The following is a 22,053-nucleotide window of genomic DNA, read 5'->3' on the forward strand; positions in this document are numbered from 1 at the left end:
CAGAAAAGACTATAAAAGAAGGGTAAACATGCAATGATACGTGCTTAAAACATTCACCCACATCCAGCGCATTGAGCTCTTATTTCCTAGCATTCTGTGGCTCTGCGTGGGGGTTTCCAGCTTGCAGCATTAGCCAGCAGTTAATGCAAACTCTGTTCTTCTGTCAGCATTGGTAGGTTCAGAAATTTTCTTCCTCCTTTTGCAGAGGAGTATGAAAATAAATATCCTGTTCTATTAATTGACTGTTCTCCATTCAGTGTCCATCTTCTAAGTGTAGGGAGAAATTTCACTTGCACTCATGCTTTGCAAGTGTATACTTGTATAATGTCATATGTGGACTGTCATCTTCATATCTCATGTGGCCTGTCATACGGCAAGGCGTAAGACCTTCTAATTTTTGTCATAGTGCATGCCTATTGGACTTTTCTTACAAGTATTTAAACTTATTATTTTAAACATAACTTATTACATAGTCAAGTAGTCTGGTTCTCAGATTTCCACTCAACTTCCCAGCAGGTGCTAATTCTATTTTGCCATGCATTTCTGTGAAACTTAGTCGTACCAAATATAGTTCTGGATGTGTTACTACAATTTTTTCTCTTTTTTCACATTGAGGCATACTTAAAATTTTAATACCATTTTTTCCACGACCCCATTTAATTGTGGCTCTCTTGGACTTACAATAATATGCTTGCAATAATGTTCCCTTTGTGAAAAATTGTTAATAGTCAAATTGTAGTCTGCGACCTATGTTTGTCTGGCGAACACTGATTTTTACATTCTTAATAGCTTTATGATCTGCAATGCCATTTTTGGATATTGAGAATACTAACCCAGAACCATCATGTAATTTTTTTCTGGCTTAAACAAGTAAATCCGTGCTGATTTATGTCACTGATACACACCTTCTGTGAACATATTTAAGATCAGAATATCAGAATCTGATCGTTTCTTCCTTTATTTTCTTAAATATGTGTTAACAAAATGTTTTTTGTGAAAACAAACTTTTAAACAGTATTAACAGAGTCTTAAACTTTTCTGGAAACTCCTTTACTCTTTTATGTTTTTGTTTCATTCCACTTTCTGTGTACATAGGTCTTGTTCTTTTTATCTTCATGCCTTCTTTCTTCTGTGATTTCAGCGAGTTCCATGAAGTTGCAAAACACTTTCAGTCTTAGAAATATTTTCATCCCTGAAATAATGGCATGATTTATTTTTTCCATTTACTTACTTTTCCATCTATTTAATACATTCCTCCAAGATAAATACTCTTCTAAGGTTTACCTGTTTATGACTCTTTTATTTATTAAAACTTTACTTTATCTTCAGATATTACGCTGACCTTTAAGCCAGTGCTCAACTTTAAAAATATTTAAATTACTTACTTAATCACTTCCTTGTCCCAGTAACAGCCCACGTTTGGGAGGTCTATTGAGTAGATTCCACAAGGAAGCCCCCTCATTCTTCACCGATGGTGCTACGTTGTGCACGGAGTAGTTGCACCTTGTTTCTCTCCAAGGGTAAATACTCCTAGTTAATATATTTTTCAAGACAGCGCTGCTTGCAAACGCAGCACCTTTGCCAAAACGGAGGCACCTGCTGAAGCGTGCCTGTTCCTGTGTTCCTGCCCCTTCCTTTTCCCATTTTGCAGCGTCACTGCTCCCGTCTCTTCCGTTTTGGCTTCTCACAGCTACCAGTTGCAGCATTTACAGCAATAGTCCTGGATTTGAGGAACAGGGGAGCTTATCTGTGGTTGGCCCAAGCGTGGGCAAAACTTACACCATGCTTTATACGTCAACCTTGCCTCTTCTGCTTTGTCAATTTTATGAAATTTTATGACGGCAATTTTATGAAACTGTTCAAAGGCATTTTACACAGACTCCATCGTATTTTTTCTACAGACCTTGCCCACTTTTCATCTCTTCCACGATAGCTATACCTCCTGGTCTTCTAATGGATTTTTCTGGGTGGATTTTAGGGTGTGCAGCTTTACAGCAAAGAGAAATTTCAAGGCAGGAATGAAATTCTACACAAATGCTATTTGTTCTTATTATTCATCTTCTATAAGAGAGAGGTCAGAGTCTTTTTGACTCTGCACCTGAGAAGCAGAACAGGGATGTTAGAAGTCTCGTGGTGACTATGTAAGGTAGAAGAAGTAGGTGTGGCATTTATTTAACCACGATTTGTATGAGCGTAGGATAAAAATGAGCCAGGCCTGTAGTCATTTTGTGCTTGACCTCTCAAAGGTTCTTATGCTCATAAAAATCTTAATGTAGCCATTACAAGCACTTCATCTCTTCCTCTGAAGTGACTCAGTCGCTAAAAAATGCTGTAAGTAGATAGAAAAAGCATACTTTTACACGGTGCCCTCTTCTATCTATCTTCATGGTTTCAGCCATATCTGTGGCTGCTTCAGATACTTCAGAAACAGAAAAACTGATGCTCAGGATGAAACAGGCATTGCAAGTGCCAGCCGCAGCAGACACTGCAGGTTTTATGATCATAAGGCTCTTCGTAATTTCTAAATCTATCATTCTTATTAAAAATACTGAATAATTAAAACCATTTCAATACATTTTCAACAATTTATTCTTTTAATATTTTATCCCAGAATAAAGTTCACATGACGCTCCACAAATATGTAGGAAGAATGCTGTTTGCCTTGAGCAGAAAAAGAGGGAATTAGAATTTCAAAAAAGAAACATTGCATTAACTTTGGCTTCATGGTCTCATTTATTGTAATATCCATCATTTCGTTATTTCTTTGGCAGCTCTTTATGCAGGAATTATTCTTTTTTTCTGAAAGCACTGAACTTTGTGCTGATTTTTGATTTTTAAAAATAAAAAGTGCATTACCAGGAGTTCAAATATGGCAATGAATTATTACATTTTTTAACTCTTTGCTACCTCAGGTCTATCCTAATCAGGGTTGATCAAATGCCATTGCTTAGCGTCATGTTCTCTGATATGTGTAAGCAGCTGCAGAGAAGTTAATAGGCTATGGATTCCTGTTTCAAATGCTGAAAATGGCACTAATTGATGGGCATTCTGCCAGAAACCGTAGGCTCCACCTGTATCTGCTTCTTTGCGCATCTTCCAAACCTTCATATGTGATATCTGGATGACATATAGATTTTATGGGCTTGATTGTGGTATACTTGGCGGGTAAAGGAGGGGAAATTATATTCCTGTCATGAGAATATTTCTGAGATTTAGAAAACGTTCCCATCCCGCATCAAGATGAAATCCAAACCTTTTAAAGTTCATCCCGCAGAGACACAAAGCCAGAAGCCTGGCAGGTGGGGATTTCACCGGTACGTGGGAGACCCTTCCTCTGTCACTCTCGCATGTCTCCTGTGAGTCATTTGAATTAGAAAGATACAGACCATCCCACAATGACACTTTCTCTCTCCTGTGTTAAGCAATTAATAAAATCCTCACTGAGTCGCTGTACTGCAGCCTGGTAGAGCGCTGCATGCCTTCCCTCGTCCTCCCCACGTCCCTGACCAAGGTGGCAGAGTAGGGATGGGAGCCTCGGTCCTGGCTGGCAAAGGCCAACCTGTTAAACTGTCTGAAGGTATTTTCTGGACTTGTAGCTTTGAAATGTGTTTTCCTTTTGAAAGTGATGTAAAAGCGGGTATACATCCCTAAGAAGTGTTCACCAAATCGGTGTTTTCGCGTCAGTAAAAGTTGTGAACATATGTCTTCATGAGCTTCCTGGTTGCAGATATATGCACGTAATCCCAGGCAAGTTCCCAGTTCCAACAATCAGTGGGAATAAATATCATTTAGATGATAGCAACAACAAACCTGTGCAGTTCAACTGAATCTGCATGTCTCAACCAAGTGTTGCATGGTGTTACTGTTTTCTTACGTGTCTTTTTCTTCATCCATCTCCTCCCTGCTTTGTGACTGCCACTCCTGACATCATATGTGTCTTACACAACAAGATGTAAAATTGCCTTTTTTTGCTTTATCTGTTGAATAACGCCATCCTCAGCTTGCATGCCCTACAAAGCAATGCCAGCAGAAAGTTTGGCGAGTAATTTGCCAAGTGTTATTCTCACTAGCCTGTTAGGCAATGAATTAAACCTTCACTGGAGGACACAAAAAATTGATACTACATATATGGTGCTTGGATCATTTAAGTTTTATCATATTATATTCACGTTTGGTTTTTTTTCTTTTTGTACCACAGGGTTTTGGCTATTGCAACGCTAACTGATTAATGAAAAATAATGTAATAGGCTAATTCCTTTAGTATTTATATTAAGTAGAGGAAAATTCTGCAATCACTGCTTGCATTAGTAACACAAATATTATAGTTTGAATTATTCTACTGGATGGATTTGAAAACTAAAGCCTCATAATCTTTAAAACAATATTTTCACAGTAGTATTTAAGTTTCCAAAGAATGGAGAAGGGGAAAAAAGCTACAGTAAATATGAAGTATATTAAGACATTCCATCATGTAGTATCTCTGTTTAATCGACCCCCTATTTAGCAACTGTTCTAAATATGTGTCTTGAAATATAGTAAACGCTATTTACAGTTAGAAGATTTCCATGTGTACGCCTGTTGAGCAAATTAATTAATCAACGCGATTTAAAAATTTAATACACAGCTTTATGAAGTTAACTTTTTATAAATGCTTTCCTCAAGATCAGTTTTAAATACCAGAGCTCAGCGTGCTGTTCTGTAGAGTCACCATTCTTCATAATGGGTCAAAACCAGACAAAAATTGCCTTTGTTTATTCATCTTCTTCCAGTTAACAACGTTTTAAGGATCGGACCTGAGCTAAGCAGAGAAAGCACAGCTCTTTGCCAATTTATTCAGGAGGGCTACTGGGGAATTCCTTCTAGCGCTCGCCCCTGCCTTGGTTGCAAGATGTTGGTCTGTATGACTGATTCCCAATATTTTCAGTCCTCTTTTCACTTCCCTTTCTCTTCTTCGCATTTGTGCCTTTCTGATTTCCAGATTTAAATATTAGTTACACTGATATAGGCAACATTATCTTGCATGGAATGAAATGGGGAGAATGACTAGTTTTTCACTTCCAAACATAAACAAATACTTTATTTATTTATCTGTTTGTTTGTTTTGCATGAAATTTTCTGTGAGGGGCAGCAATACAGCAGTGAGAGACCTGAATGGCTAACAACAAAGCACACGCTGGCCAGAGATCCTGTTTATGTATCTTCATCTCCTCCTCTGTATTTGTTTATTCACCTGCTTGCTAGCCTGAAATTGATTTTTTTAGGCTATGTAGATTTTTATCTACAGATTATTTTATTCTTCTTTGAGATGGTATCTCTGCATCAATTGGCTGTTGCATTTTCAGTCTGGCCCCGGCAATCCTCAGGGAGAGTAAGACAGGGTTATACAGCCAGTTACTAAGTTTTGAAAATAAAATAAGAAGCAGCTGCTAGGCTTCCGGGCTTGTTGAATTGAATTTTTTTTGTATCTAACAATGGAAACCAGCCAATTTATCCCAGCCTTTCTGTCTCTTATTTTGTTTTATTTTTGGCATATCCTTTCCCATTCTTTACCATTACAGAATTCATCCTGACTCAGTATTAGCCATTGCTGGTTATGCTGTTTAGTGCACAATTTCCATGCAGTTGCCTTTCAAAAATGTACTTCAGAACGTCAAAAAATGTAGATTTGATTATACCAGACACCTATTTTCTATAGGACAAGACACACAGGCACTACTCACATGCTGTTGTTTATTGAAGGGGACCACACTTACCCTGTGAGTGTCAGGCAGGGGAACGAAGTACTGATGTGCCAGGACACCCAGGGAACCCCATCTCCCACGCCACCAAGCCTGGGGCACTTCGCTCCAACGACTACACCGTCCCAGGGAGCCCTACTGAAAAGCGCATAGTCGTGCCATGAAAGATACCTGCTGGGAGAGCAATAGTTAGATCCCAGTGGCAGCTGGATTATATAGAAACATACGTAGGTGTCCTTTTAAAACCAACAAGAGACACTTATTTTACTTGTCTATGGTATTGGGATTATATCCCCTGTAACTCAGTTTTCCTTATGCACCATCTTGCGATATTCTGTGTTGGACCGTTGTCAGCATTTTCCATAAGGCACTCCCTACTTTTAAGACACTGTATAAACGCACTAACTTCAAAGATATTATTCAAATTGCAAGCTGAAGGTTTGGAATCTGTAAAAGGCCACAATTAAGGTCACCTGAGCAATTTAAAGCCTGCCCTCGTCAGTGCGGGTATGGCCTCCTTCACTTGAGCCAGTAGCGCGCGACCGTAGCCGCGCCGCTTGCGGAGCGGGGAGCAGCTCGCCTGGTGCTGTCGCTGGCATTTATCTACAGCACTCTGTTATGCCACGTGGAAATATCCTACGATACCATCTTTAGCTACAGGAACATGCAGCAGCCGGAGCTAGATGCAGCTGCAGCGTGCACGAGGAGGGACAACTGTGCCATATGGGACAGCGCTAATGACGGGGCTAATGTTTCCTCTGGTGCGGCTGCCTGCTAGGATTTCTATAGGTGTGAAGGAGACGTGGTGTTTGTGTGCCATCTGGGGTAGCTCCACATGGTACGGTGAAACACGATGGAACGAGGAGAGGCTGAGCGAGCCCGGACTGCTCGCCCTGGAGAAGAGAAGGCTCCGGGGGACCTTATCCATGGGACATCTGATGGAGGGCATAAAGACGATGGGCTCTTCTCAGAGGTGCTCAGTGGCAGGACCAGAAGCAATGGGTGCCACAGGAATGCAGGAAATCCTGTCTAAACACAAGAAAAAACGTTTTTTTAGCGCTAGGGGTGGTCAAACGCTGGACCAGGTTGCCCAGGGAAGTGACAGAGTCACCCTGGCCCGCCCGCTCCGGGTGGCCTTGCTCTGGGTGAACACCAACCTCAGGCGCCTGCGATGGCCCGGGATGGGGCATGCCTGCTCCTCACGGGAGGCAGCGGGGTGCTGGCGGCAGGCCACGCAGCAGTGGGTTTTTCTTTGCTATCAACACGAAAGGACGTAAGATTTTTCGGCAGCCCATCACGTGCTCGAATTTGTATAAAACCTTTTGGCACCGATAAAAGTCAGCTTCATGGATCCTCTAACTGTTCTGCTTAGATTGCACATTTTTTTCTGCAAGTAATGGACTGAGTAGACTTCTTCTAAAGGAAAGAAAATTAAAATTTTTAAAAAATCCAGTACAGTAAGAAAAGTAGGGGATTATATTACTCCCGTAATAACCTGTCTTTTCAAAATATTCATCTTTCTATGCCATCAGAGTAGCCCCTTCTTAACAAATGGAGGAAGTTTCTTGTTGACAAAATATGAATTTTTTATATTCCTAAGCCACAAAGCTGTCAAATTATCAAATATAATTTCTCAGCAGATATATCTTGTGTTTGTATTTACTGAACATACATATGCCACAGTAACCACATTTGAAAGCTTAATCCTTTAAAGTATTTACATTGGGTTTTCAACATTCATTACGGAAAGCCTTTGTAAACTGAACTAAAAAGAGGGGTGAGGAGAGGGAACAACTAGTGCATGATCTGAAAAGCAGGATATTTCTAGTAGGTGCTTTTTTGGTTCTTAAGATCTACCATGTAACCATTTGCAGGTAAAGCTTACATTTACTAAATGGAAATGTTTGCAGCACCTGATCATACGATACATCCTTCTGTGAATTTGGGCCTCTTGATTTTCTTGAAAGATCATAGTGATGCTCAAAATAATTAAATTAATTTCATACGATGATTACCAAGTTATTTAAAATTATTGAAAATATTAAATCCTTTGATTATTCACCCCCAAGCACTTAGCTTTGGCATAGTGTTATTGACCCCATTCTTCCATAAAATCTGCCCTCTTGAATGCCTGCATCATCACTCTGTCACTTGCATGAGTAGATGTATATATGTATGTATATATAGAGGTATGCTATATGCATATATATTTGAAATATTAAATGCGTTTGCACAGTCAGGCATACAATGTTCTTAAATCAGGGAGTCAGATAAGCAACTTCATGCATGCACCAGAGGCTTTCGGGACCGTCTAAAGAAGAAATCAAAGAATGGGGGCAGGAGACAATCTGCAGGCAATAAGCACACGTGCTCTCAGCACAATTGTTTCTGTGATTGTCATTATAAGAAATTATCCATTGTGAATAAACTTCGCCTATGATTCTAAGCAGTTAGACTAAGAAAGAATGTGTTTTGGTCCCAATCTGAGTAAGGCACAAGTCCAACAAACTGAAACTGTATAAATTATTGTTATTAGGGTTTGGGATATTTTTTTTGTTTAATTTATTTAAAAAGCAACTGCAAAAAATCAAAACAGTTTGTTCTAAACATAACATACTTAACAGACACTTGGTTACCTGAAAAGCTGACAATATCAGCTTGGGCTAAAAAAAAAATAATTGTGAAATAATTTTAAAAAAAATCCACATTGAAATATTATTTTGAATAAAAACTTACATCATTTACTTATAAAAATATCAAAACCAAATGCTTTTACATTGGATTTATACTTATGAGGCTCACCTTAATTAAAATTACTTGACAATGAACAGGTCATTTAAAATCTGTCCTGTTATTTGAGATCTTTCAGCCAAAATTTTTCACCAATGAGGATAAAAAATCGTATTTATCAAAATGCAGAGGAGTGGCAGGCGCCTTCCCTAACCCTGCCAGCTAAGGGAACGTGCCAGCTTCATCTCGCAAAAGCACTACAGTTCTGGGATTGTGCCCATATGTCTATATTTCTATTGGCCTTTTATTCTTTGTGCATGTAATTCACCCCAGAATCCACTCAGGGGCAATAACAAGTCCCTGCTGAAGAAGACACCTTCTCCACGACTGACAGGGGAGTGGTGGAAAGCGAGTGGGACAAGGTTTGGGACACAGGCAGCCTTATGGGAATTTAGATGCCTTAGTCTGAGAGCAATATTAGTGGATTAGATCAGTGTGGGGAAAAAAAATCAGAATTTTGTGATTTCTCTCTTTTGTGTCCCTTTCTTACTTTAGGGTTTATGCAAACTAAAATCCCAGGTTGCTCTTGGAGTAAATATCTAGGTGCCCGAAAGTTCTGGTTTCATTTCACCCTAGCTGTGCTCATCTACTGACAGCTTGCCACTCTCAGAAGTGTATAATTAGTCTTCTGTTAACTGGTTAGTACATTCCATTTTCACTATCAGTCTGTATTGTTATCATTTATTAATTAGAAGTGTCATATATATACATGTATACGTATATGCATACGCATATATATGTTTTCTCACCCAAGTTGGAAACACTAACCAAACCTTTACTAAGAGCATCTTTCCATTTTTGACACACTAACTATGCCATCAACATTATTATAAATGGTGCTGGACCTAGAGCAGCGGTATACAAGTGTATAAAACAAGAAATCTCAGAAAACGGAAAATAAAATTAAAGAGGCATCCTGCTGCTGCAGAAACGTAACAAACCGGACTATCTTCAGAATAAAATGTGGTGACAGCTTCAACAAAGCTGGGTCAGTATGAGCATAATCCTGTCAAATGTCCATTATTTAAAGCTATGCAGTTAAAAAAGCGTTGTAAGAATGCCCTGAAAAATGGAAATTTAACTTAATGATTTTTTTAGAAGAACCAACTGAAATGTTGAGGATATAGATCTTTTCCTATTTTCTACCGTGTTAGAATTATGAACCAAAAAGTTTAAATTAAAAAAAGATCTAAGAGAAAGGCTTCATCCTGTTGCAATATGTTCCCGCTGTCTGCAGCTAATGGCTTGGTGTCTGTGAGGCTTGATTCAGTGGTTTTCAAAGATGTGGGACAGCAAACACCAATAACAGGGAGGCTGGGTAAATACTACCTCTCCTTTCTTATTGCAGATGGAAAGCTTCAAAAATTTTTGCTGTGTGCCTTCCGCTGCCCTTGACAACATCCTTCATAGCTGTGTTCTTGCCCTGGAAAAGGGTCTTTCATCATTTTATTCCAACACTTGTGAAGCTTCTATTTCAGTTCAGAACTTCTTAAATATCCTTCTAATGTCTTAACTTCATAGCTGGGACAGGTTAACCTGTGAGTCAGAGCTCTGTTCTCTTCTCTTCTTATGACATACTTTCTAAAATGTTTCCCATGTACTGATTTCTTCAGCACAGCGAAACACTCTCTCTTCTTTTGGTTTGCTCTTTGGAAGCAGGAGCATAACTCTGTTGATCCCTTATTGTTGTAGCTTCCTTTAATTTTTTCCCCTCACTCCCCTTCTTGTGGCATATAGATAATTAAAAAACCTAACAATTTTCATAGCATCTTCCTCCATGTCCTCTAGGAAATAAATGAATTTATTTTATTGATCAGGAAAATTCTGTGAGGGCTTTTTTCATGCTGTTTGTGTATATGTAAGAGAGAGGAATTTGGAAAAATTATACTGAAATTTTCAGTTTTGATTTTTTTTCTGAATATGATGTAGGACACTGATTTTCACACAGATTGTCCTGAAATCAATATAACTTTTCACTACAGAGGGATATTTTGTATTTTGGATGAAGAAAGGCAAGTGAACTGTTTTGCACTAGGTAGACATAGAGGTGCTGTCCCTGTTGGTGTGATTTTGGGGTGAATATCACCACCAGAACCTTTACATGCACTGCATTGTTCCTCTGGGTCTTGTTCAATAGTGTAGTACTTGTGCATTTGATGGCTGCCCACACAACCTCTTTTTTATGTCCTTCAGGGGAGTATCTATCTGTTTAGTAGATGGATTAAAGAGAGATCAAAAAAATCTGAGACAATTACTACACAAACGATTGAAAAAAAGCAGATTTTTTTTAATGGTTAATATTTAAGGAGTAAAAATGTTAATCACAGTCTTAATTAAATAATTTTAACAAAATGTAATCTGATTAAACTACCGGAGACTTCCCTTTTAACTTAACATTACCATTGGAAAAATAAAACGTTGCCCCACATAGAATCTGAAAGATTTCTGAGGGCTTGAGATTACGGACAAACATTAGATTTAGCTAGCTGTCTAACATTGATGTAAAATGCATTTCATGGTCTATGATTTCTCATGTTATAAAAAGTGTGTTTACAACTGAAATATGAAGTGAAACTTACAGAGATGTATATTCTCCTATTACTTAAAAATGGCAAACAAGATTTCTTGTCTCATGGTGAAGCGTAACATGCTACACATTGATAAAACAATTGTTTCCCTGCCTGCAAGAGCTTAGTCCACAGCTGTGTCTCTCATGAACTTCAGGAAGCAAAAAGGTAATTCATTAAAATGAATTACCATGTGCTGGTAGCAAGATGTTATATTTTATTTAACTGCATGATTTCTCTACCTATTACAGCTCAGTGTAGAGAACACTAATGACTTTATTGGCAGTATTCTAATACATGTAAGTGCACAAATTTATTTTGGATTAAAAATCCAGAAAACCTGCACCTATTAAACAATGGGATGAATTTAATCTCAATTTCTTAAAGTTGCATGAATTACTATTGCTTTCTTTTGCCTCCTTCAGCGTATAGAGTTATTTATAAATACATGCATTTAGACAGAAGTTTGACAATCACAGCAAAACAGTTTATTGAAGAAACTGAAGGCGAATATGTGGAAAAGAATTTCCATGCAAATTACGTGGTACGACTCTTAAATCACGTTAACATAAAAGGGAATGTAAGTCAAGCTTAAGCACCTTTTCTGTGTTCTTTTCCCACTCTTGCCTTCTTACATAATACTTGGCAAAAAAAAAGACCTTCTCCACTTGTGCTCACTGTTATCAAAATTGCTCTTGAAAATAATGTGTCTGTAAAGCTTTCCAGTGGTAATTCACCACATTAAAAATAGATAAGCTTAAGAGCTTGCGGTGCTTGAAGTCTGAATATTTACCCATGTTAGGATGTTTGAATGGCACTGCGTCTGATTTAGATTAGATGTCAATTATGTTATCTTCTTAGCTCAGTATCAAATACATTGCTATTTTTTGATACATGGCAACTATTAAGTATAGCTATTATTCAATATGGAAATGCGTATTTTCAGCTGTCTAATGTACAGCTGTACAGTTAATGTTTCATCATTTGCCAACACTTCCCTACGAGAGGATCTGAGATATTAGCTTTTCCATAGGAAATAACAATGGTGTCATTGGTTTTGTGGTTTTTTTCTTCCTTCCATAGAGTTTTGTGTGACGTAAAGTTCTTCAAGACATTAAGAGATGCAACAGATAACAAAATACTGCATAAGCACTATAGCAATTAAAAAAAAACCTCTATAAAATTATATTAGAATGACCCTTCCTGTAAACTGTTCACTTTTTAGGCATTGTTTTTTTATAAACTTTAGAAAAGGGCATGGTTGGACTCACAGATAATACAGATAAAGAGATTTTTCAAAGTTCAAAATACACCTGAGTTGAAAAGTATTCTCACATTTTATTTCAGTTTTGTTAATGTTTATTCTTGCTTGCAACTCTTCACGATTTTCCCCTCTAATTTTTACACAGTTGTTATAACTAATGAACTGTAACAAAACAAATTTGGTAACTGATCAAAAAGGCTCTGGTAAACTTATTAATGAAACTTTTAAAATGTGGCAATCTGCTTCAGGTAGAATCTGCGTCACTTACAGTAATGCCTCTATGCATACTACTGTGTGTGTTTTATTTTTGATTTAATACACTACTGCTTTGGTATCAACTGCATATACTTCCTTTTGATCTGCACAAGCACCTCAATGGTAATACATAGTCCCTACTATGGTTTTTTAAAAGTGCTTTCATAGGAATATATACACAATTTTAAAAATAGATGCAATAGCGCAAGATGCAAGAAAATCAAAATAACAAATGCATCACCGTGTATTAAATCCAGCTCTGCTAAAATATCCAGCATGCTTTTTAACAGATGCACAGATTTTTCTCTGCATCTTTGCAAACACATTTACTGTTCTTTACCTTTTATAATTCAGTATAGTGGAGAGATCAAAGTACCTCAAAACGCAGTCCTGCACACCCGTTTATGTAAATGGGTGCGTCGGTGCTCATTATGAGCTGGGACGGCACCTGCACGTCGCTAAGGATGAGCTGGAACCACTGGATGTTCCTGAGGCACTGAATACTTCTCCCCTTGCTACCTTGTGGATGTGCAAGCCAGGACTTCTTCTCTTGCCCCTTATTTATGAGGAGAAACAGAAGCCCTGCCAGTGCTAGTTATGCGCTTTGACCTCATGATCTGAGGTCTAGGCTGACCAGCAGAAAACTTCAGTGATTCCTGTATTTATCTCTCCTGACACCTTTTGCTGTATCTATCTGAAAAAATATACTCCTAGGGCTTTTTTTCCCTTGATCAGCCCCATGCAACACAGAGAGGAACGGTACGCAGAGGAAGCTTTTTAGGCAATTCGCTTCAGGTGCACACCACGTGTCATTTACAATTCTTGATATATCAGCATTTTGAAAACATATTTCAAATGTTTAATTCTGTAAATACATGAGTAATATTGGCCTGAAAACATGAAACGCTATCCTAAAGATTACAAAGGTGATGGCATTTTATTCTAAACGTATGCTTTCTTTTAAATATGAAGAATATGCCAAAAATTGAGCTTTCTGGACACTCTGACTCATCTTATTACGCTTATATGAACTCTAAGCAAAATGTAGATGATGATATGATGGATTAGTTCAAATAATTCCAGTACCCTTTTGAAATGCTGATTTTATTTCATCTTCCAAGATATAGCCAGACTAAAATAAAATATATGCCACCTATGCATTTGGAAATTTTCTCTAAGAGCTACGCTACTAACAATTTGAAGCAACAGGGGCGTGCAGTTGGCTGTTCCACTGAGGAAGCTTGCATTTTGAAAGTAATTCACGATGGTAATTTCATTCACATTCACGTTACTTGAACTGGCTAGTTGGATTTGTACCAATTACTATTGCCAAAACAATTGTCACACATTTTAGATATGCTAGTAAAAACATGCTCCATTCTGGACAAATTTTTGAACAGTAAATGTTGACTGTTTTTCTGCTTGAACACAAACACCTGGTTTCTCATCCCATTTAGAGCAGCGAAGCTATGTTGTGGCCTTCTCACTTACTGTCCAGTGGTCTTCTGAAAAACAACACTGTCCCCAGACTTTAAGCGTAAGAGTGGAAAAATTTCCACATTAGATGAGGGACCAGGTGTTTGTCAAGCTCATTTCATAGATCTTTAATTCATGGATAGTGTTAAGCGAATGCATAGAAGACTTTCTTATCCTCATTGGACCTGCTTAAATGCTTTAAAAATAGACTACTTTTTGATAAAATGATAATGTAATGTATTAGTAATAACTTGTTATAAAGTGAACACTAAAGAATGTCCAAACTGGATGACATTGAAGATTTTTACCAACACTAATGTTTAAGATTCAGTGAAATGTGCTGACAAGTATGAAGTCACTATCTTTAAAAGGAATCTGCTGATTTATTGTTAAGCTTCCATTAGCCAAGACTGCTAGATTTCTGTGTTATACCTACAGCAATAACTGTTTTGAATGTATCCTCTTTAGCATTTTCAGTTGTCGTTCCTCTAAGCAAACAGCTCCTCTACTTAAAAATATGCAACAAATCAAATTAATTGAAATGAATCAATTTGACTGGTAAAGTGGTGTTTTGGAATGACTCTGAGGACCATGAATTCAAACTAAGGCTTGCACGACTTCTTCCTAGGTTTGAAGAGGCTCCTTGGTACATTAGGAAAAGGAAGAAGGGAAACCAGTCACCCTGTTTGACAGCATTCACCCGGGATGCTTGTGCTGAGGGCTCATATCGCCAGATTTCATGAACGTATCATAAACCAGACAATGAAGCAGGCAGGCATAATAGCAATTAATTGTACGGAATGTTAATATTCAGATAAGGTTAAGTATTATAGTTGTCACGTATGAGTGGAATAGTAGGAAGTTAATTATTGCAAACCTTTGATCACGGACTTACACTGTTTATAATTTTATTCGTAGTATGCTTTCCTTGTTCCGATACTTCTTCACTCCAGGCAGCAATGTGGGTTGTCAGATTCAGTTCTTAAGGTAAAGGTATGATGGATATATGCTAATTTATACATGTTCATTGAATACATTTTTCCTAACTGTATTTTAACGATCAGATTGTACTACAGAGCACTCGTTCTTTTTCTGGTTTAGGTAAGCTTTAAAATAGTTACAAAAAGTGCTCACCATGCTCCACTGCCAATGACGACTGTCCTCTTTTTGCAAATACGATGAATGCAGTATACTCTTCTCACCATCCTGTATTGCATTTGATTTATTTACCAATCTAAACTTGTATATGCCTTCTGGTTTTTGCAGCCTGCATGAGTACCTAACAAGGGTGAGGACAGGATTAAAGTATTGCTCCTGATATTAGTTTCCTTAAAAGCATGCTTTGTTCTGCTGCTCCTCTACACGTCTCCTACTTTACAGGATCATCCTGTGGCTCATTTATAATCTACTGGATTTAATACTTGAAAATATGATTTCTGTACTCAGTAGTCATGCCTTACCTTTTGTCTTCAGCTGGTCTGAACTAGGAGCCTACACATTATTATCTACTTAGAACAGAAAGAGATTAATATTAAAGGGATATCAAACTCTTAAATATCCACAAAATCTGTAAAAGAGATGGCGCCACATTACTGAGCATTATGTACGCATAATTAGAATGATACAAAGTTTAGCTGACTATGTATATCAGCACTATTTCTGCATTTATTATCCTGATTTTCTGCAAGAGAATGCTGTGTGACTCTTAAGGTTTTATATTTAATTGACTACTAAAGAAAAGCAAAATCACCTTCATGTTCTTTTTCAGTTTTTCAGTTTTAATGGTATTAGGACTTTATCCTAAACTAGAATGGAGTATTCACATGGATAAAGGGAAGAATCTGATAAAAAAGTTAGTTGTTTCTTGGTGTGATAGGTATACCTGATGGTTAAAGAAACAAAGAGCCATCCAGTTTTGTGGTATTTTGTAATATAGGATTGCCACTGCAAGAGAACGGCGACCATTCACATTAAATATTTGGGTTGGACATCATGTGGTATTTGAGTTTTCACTGCAAACTTAGAGTGTTGAGAGCATCTGCTTAACTTCCGAAACACTTGTTATCTCTTCCGCTTTTTCTCTGCTAGTTTTACAAGGCTTCCACCTCTACCAATGTGTGCGACAGAAAAAGAAAGCACTATCAGAATAACTATAAGAATTTGTGGTAGTTTTGACAATTTGTATCAACTGCCTCACGGCCGTGCCAGTTCTGCGGGGCGAGATTTTTGGGGCTTGTGTTCTGTGATTCACTAATCTCAACTGCTGTGCCCCACTATTGGGGCAGGCCAAGGAAGTGACAGTAACGAGTTTTGTATTGACTTGCTTATCTTAAACACTGGTTTAAAACACATTAAAAGATCAATAAAAAGTTCTTTTCCTTTCAGGTGGGAGATGAAAGAAGGTGCAGATCTTGAAGACGAGGAGAAAGTTATGGTGGAACACTTAAAAACTGTTTATTTGACACAGAGCACTCCTACCTCAGAGGATAAAGAAGAATAATTACCTTGACAGGTTTCGGGTAGCACCTTTTTTCTGAATTCAACATGATTAACTTAATGGCTTAGTTATAAGTGACAGGACTAGAAAGCTCAGGAATATATATCTTGAGTAGGAGTTTTAAGCTAAAGAACGTTCCCCTGTTATTGTCTAGTCACCCCATCCAGGCAGCAATTGTTCACACATGCATAAGGCGAGCAACAGTATGTGAAAATGTCAATGTCTCAAACCAAGGAGGGTGTATCTCGGTACTGCGGAGGCACACACCTCAATGACAGACCAAGAACGGTTTCAGAAGTATAAAACTCTCTCTGAAAATAAAGCCACTTCGGACACGTGCTAAGCAAACACCGGTGCTATGCTTCCATCGACCCCTTCGGAGTCAAGTCAGCCCACCCCCAGTTAGTGTCACCCAAGGACCTTTTCTCTCCCTTGGTGCTTGTGTTCTTGTTAGTCCTGCCATTAAATCACGCAAAATGTATGAAAAAGAACAGGTATAGGCCATAGGTTCGCAGTCCTTTCTGAGTTTCTCTGGGATGAGCATGCCTGGCCATTATTCCCAAGTAAAACTGCGTCGGCTTTATTGGCTTCACAAATCCTAACTTAACATGCAGTGTATGTTATGGCTTAAAAGACACATTATAGGGAAACTTGTTAGCAGCTTTTAAAGTTTTGAGAAGCATCTTTTTATTGAAAAGAATTGTTCACAGGCATTGCTCAAAGGACTATCTTAACAGTGAACTGAGAAGTGAAATGATAAAGAATGTAATATTTATTTCTGATAGAGTAAAATTTCATTTTCAAAGTAAGCCCTGTCTGATACTCAGATTTTCCGCTATTAAATGTTTTTCTTTTCAGTAAAGTTTCTTCCTCAAAGGCTAAAAATAGCTGAGTTAGACAGGTGGCTATTGTGACAACGTCTTATATACAGAAGGTGCAGTTCATATTTCCTTAGCTCTACAGAAATAATCCATCATCTTTCTATCTGTTTCTTGCATTGGAAGTCCAAGGGAACTATTTCCTCTGCCTGATTACGGAGGCTGGCAAGGTCTTGCTAAGGCTGCAGTCTGAGCTGCAGCTACTCCTGTCCCCACCACATCTTCTCGCAGATGCTATTATGGACATAACTCAGACCGCTCGCACAGGAGGAAGGCATGTTTTTTTCCTTAGGAGTTCAGCAGCATCAAGGGTAACCACAACACTAACGCTGCTGTAGGGTCTAATGTGAAATGCAGGTTTTCCTTCTCTTAATTGCTCTTTTTTTTTATCATACATATAAAATACCAGACCATTTAAAATGAAAATGGGGACCACTGCATCCTACAAATCTCCAAAGATCTTGTTACAACTCTGCATCAACAAAAGGGCTGTGAGGCACTGGTGCTTCAAAAATGCTAAAAATTCTATTTAAAGAATAAAAAAGACTTTTTTTTCTCTGCTGCTGATATAGTCATTTCAGATCATAAAGGCATGATGAAGTGTAAAAACAATTTTTCTTTGCTTTGTATTTCAACTTTGAAGATTAGTTGTGGTCTTACAGCTTAAAGCATGGGTACAGGGATTGCCTGCGAGAGCAGGTATGGTATTCTGGCAAACGAGGCACACGTGCTCCAAGCCATGCTAATAATGTGTTAGCGCACGTGGAAGCTGGAGTTCAGAATATTCTTTCCTATTTTGTCAAAATCTATTGTACATAATTAACTTTTTGTATAGTCATATAAAGTGGATTTCTGTCTATATGCGGTGAAACTGACCGAAATACTTGTGAAAAAGCTCCCCTTCTGGGAAACACTTGTTCCGAATAGGATAAACTTAGCAAGTGAAATAAGCTAAACCAGAATAAAAACCCTCACTTACTCTGAAACAGAAATGTCCAAATGGGGACTTATTCCAAACTGGTTATTACCCTTTAAATTCACAGAACACCTGATTCTGGAATAACCTGTAAACAGTAATTTAAAAAACAGAATAATTTTAAAAAGAAAAAAAAAATTCTTCATGCCCCTTTGTCCCTCCTCTCCCTGCCCAATTAATTCAGCAATAACCCACTGGGTAGCACTGAGACAATTTTGTCTTTCTAAGTGAGAGTATATTTATAACCTTTACCAATGTGGAGCTGACAAGACTGAGCAAGCAAGCTGAATAAAAGCTGAACCTTTGCACAATATTTTATTTGGAAGTTTTTCGTATCTGAACCTCTCTCTATATATATGGCTTTTAGAGTGTCTGAATGCAAGCTTATGTGTGTTTGAAGCTGAACTTGTCCCTCAGACCTCTCTGAGAAATAGCAGGGCTCGGTTTGTTGGCAGGGTAGCGATCCTATTAACTGACCTTCAGCGTATAAAAGAAACATCATCTTGGCAACATGATTTACGCTAAATAGATGCTTTTGCAACATTCACATGTGTTCAGTAAAATTACAGTAATAACAAGAGTTGTAAAACTAAGATTGCTAAATAACATACCATTAATTTATCAAGGCTGCTTAGGTTAAGCTTAAACCCTTAATTGAAGAAAAATGAAAGACACTTGAAAGAGCTGATCATTTTTACACTGTAAGGTGTGTAAAATCAGGAGTAGTTGTATAAAAGATTGCTGCTTTCTTTGGCTTCTCTTAATAAAACAAAAGTTCTATAGCCTTAAAAAGTTCTGCTGATTCTAAAATTGATTTAAGATTAATTTCATTTTGGAGAGTAATGGGTTCATAAAGCTGCAATGTTTTGCTTTTGTATTTTATGCCCCGGCTCTTTGACACTACCTGTTGATCCAAGAATGTCTCACATTTACATTTAGCCTCAATAAATGGAGGCAACGGGAGCCAGATCTGCTGCCTGCAGCATGGACTCTGTGTTGCATGACCACTGCAAACTGACCATGTTAACTGCTCCTGGAAAGGTGGTCAAAGATAAGGATTAAACTCTGTAGTGTACAGCAGACCTTTCTGAACGGGCAAAAGCTGTCCTCATGGGCTCAGCCGAGTCAGCTTAAAAGGCAATTATTATATTTATAGAACTGAATTGGATCAGATAGCACAAACTAGGTAACTATGCATTGTCACCAATGCTTACACTTAATTCTCATTTAACATTTTCGTATGCTTAGCTCGTTTTGTGAAATGGGCTTAACTGGGAGACTCCATGGCATGGAATATCTCTAATTACATTTATTTAGTATCCACTTCATAGTGCCCCAAATCTTAACATCTTGCTACAGTTGAAAGGCAGTTAATAAAATTAGAAGCAGGGCAAAATTGAGATAGCGTTAATAGTAATGAAACTGGAGAAAGAGGCAGGAGAGAGAGAATTTTGGGAAAAGGCAGGCATTAAGACATATCCCTGCCTTTTAGTGACTGCTGTCCTGACAAACTGTCCCGCAGATCATGCTTTATTCCAGGAGAGAGCTTTTGTAGAGACCACAGGCAAGAAAGCTATTTGTTCTGGAAGTATGCATGGCGGCAAATGGATGTTCTCTAATTCATCTCTACATCCTCACAGCAGTGCAAGGTAGACATGAGGCTGGCTTCTTCCAATTAGCTTCCTCTGACAGAAACATTCCGTTTCCCTCTCAGCTGGGAGGTCCTCACAAAGTACTACTGAGCCTTACCTACAGTAAGATACCAATTATATGCTGATATAAAACTATTTAGTGGAACTCCTTAAAAATATGTGCGCTCATTTTTCGTGGCAGACACTATTCAAACTTCTAGAGCAATAGTCGAAAGACTGAGGAATTAGACCCATTCCCCATGAAATGAGAGAGCAACTTGATGGCATCGGGGACAATTCTGAATGAGCATATGGATCTTGAGGAGGCCCCGGGTGGTGCAAAGCCGCTTCTCTGTAGTAACTGTCCATGTTGTCAACAGTGTCAAGAGTGGAAGAAGAAGCTCTAAAACTATTTTAAGTGTAAGGCCCAGAAAATGGGCAAGGGTGAGCTTGCGTTTTCCTCTACCTTTATACTCCAACACTTGGGAAGCAGACTAAACCGACAGACATTGCCAGGCAGGCAGTACACAAAAAGCATGCACAGTCTTGAGCAGGCTGGGCATCGCTGAAGGCCTTCTAATACCCATCAGTAAAATGACAAAGGGGCCAGATTATTCCTCTCTAGCAACAGCATTTGAGAATATACTGTTAGCTATTACTGCAGCAAGTGATCAATGATATAGAGCTGGCAAAAAACACTAAAAAGCAAGGAACATGCAAACAGGCAAAAATAAATCCAAACCCTTTTTTCTTTTCCCTGAAAAAAAATATTCTCTAACAAGTGGCTCAGGAAGAACTGGCAATTACCAAGATCTAAGTGATCATCTGAATTAAGATTGTATGTCTACATTTAGTAGACAACAATCCCTAAGTTCACAAGGAGCCACTCAAGTCATAGCTAGCACAAATCTGATGACTACCAGATCGAGCCCTTCAGATCCATGACCGATTCAGTGGTTAGTAGGTTGCAATCACCTCTGAGGAGATACTTTATAATATCTGCTACTGAAGAAAGTGCTTTAATGTTAGAATAGATCATTATCCAGTTTCTGCAGTAAATCCCGTCTCCAACAGAAAACAGTCTCAGTGTCTACACACTGAGCCGCATCCATTCTCCACCTAGAAATGAGGCAACGATCCACATAATGGTGATCCTATTCAACAGCTATGATCTTCTCCAGTACTAGCTCAAAGAGCACACGTCTGCCACGACAGACGCAGGTTTCAACCTTGGTTCAAGGTGGTGGTTTGCTGCAACAGCACATAACTTTTGTCTTTTTCTTTTCAGGATAGCTTTTTAAATAATTAATCTCAGCTCTCCCAACAAATAAATACATTGATTAAAATCACTCTTGTAAAACAAGCACTTGGTCATTAGAAAACACCTGATGAATTATTACCAATGTATCCATGCGTGTTCCTTCAGATAACTGTTAATGACACAGTCATACATATTTTGTCCCTAGATGAATTTACTAGAGGACAGAAATATAGTTACACAAGCAACTTTGGTAAATTTGTAATTACCTAATATCCAACTACTTTACTTTTTTGTCCCATAATCTGTGTTTTCTATGTAAAAAGTCTAATAACTTTTGGATATTTGGTCTCCTTAAAGAAACAGGTTCACACAGCTCTTCATGTGTCATCTTGACTCTGTTTTGTTTTCCACCTCAATATTGTCTTCCAGGAATCCTTGAAAAACTTAGTGGTGAATGTTTGTTATCATTTAGAATGTGGGTACTGCTGGCACCCAGTTATACGTGGGTAGATAATTCATTTTCTAGACTAACTGTCATACAGACTTAAAACAGTATAGGTCCTAGATGGGCAATTATTTCAGGTTTAGAGTTGTCTGAACGCTTTTGCTCCTTATGTTCCACATGCATTTTGTAGTATCTATGTGTTTCCATTGTTCTAAGATACCTATGTTACCTGGGATAGCGGGAGCTACGTGTATGCATTGCTGTTTGTGAGTTAT

General features: G+C 38.1%; 1 protein-coding gene across 4 annotated transcripts in view; it reads left to right on the top strand.

The window, feature by feature from the left end:
* KIAA0825 (KIAA0825 ortholog) overlaps positions 1–17,396 on the top strand; it is a 243,686-nt gene extending 226,290 nt beyond the window's left edge. For all 4 annotated transcript variants that reach the window (XM_075079976.1, XM_075079979.1, XM_075079977.1 and 1 more), the window contains one exon: positions 16,476–17,396. In XM_075079976.1, the coding sequence (XP_074936077.1) occupies positions 16,476–16,590 (115 nt within the window). In that variant the 3' untranslated portion in view covers positions 16,591–17,396. The remainder of the gene's footprint in view (positions 1–16,475) is intronic.
* The last annotated feature ends 4,657 nt before the right edge of the window (positions 17,397–22,053 follow it).

The sequence above is a fragment of the Phalacrocorax aristotelis genome, chromosome Z (assembly GCF_949628215.1).
Source record: "Phalacrocorax aristotelis chromosome Z, bGulAri2.1, whole genome shotgun sequence".
Classification (NCBI taxonomy): domain Eukaryota; kingdom Metazoa; phylum Chordata; class Aves; order Suliformes; family Phalacrocoracidae; genus Phalacrocorax; species Phalacrocorax aristotelis.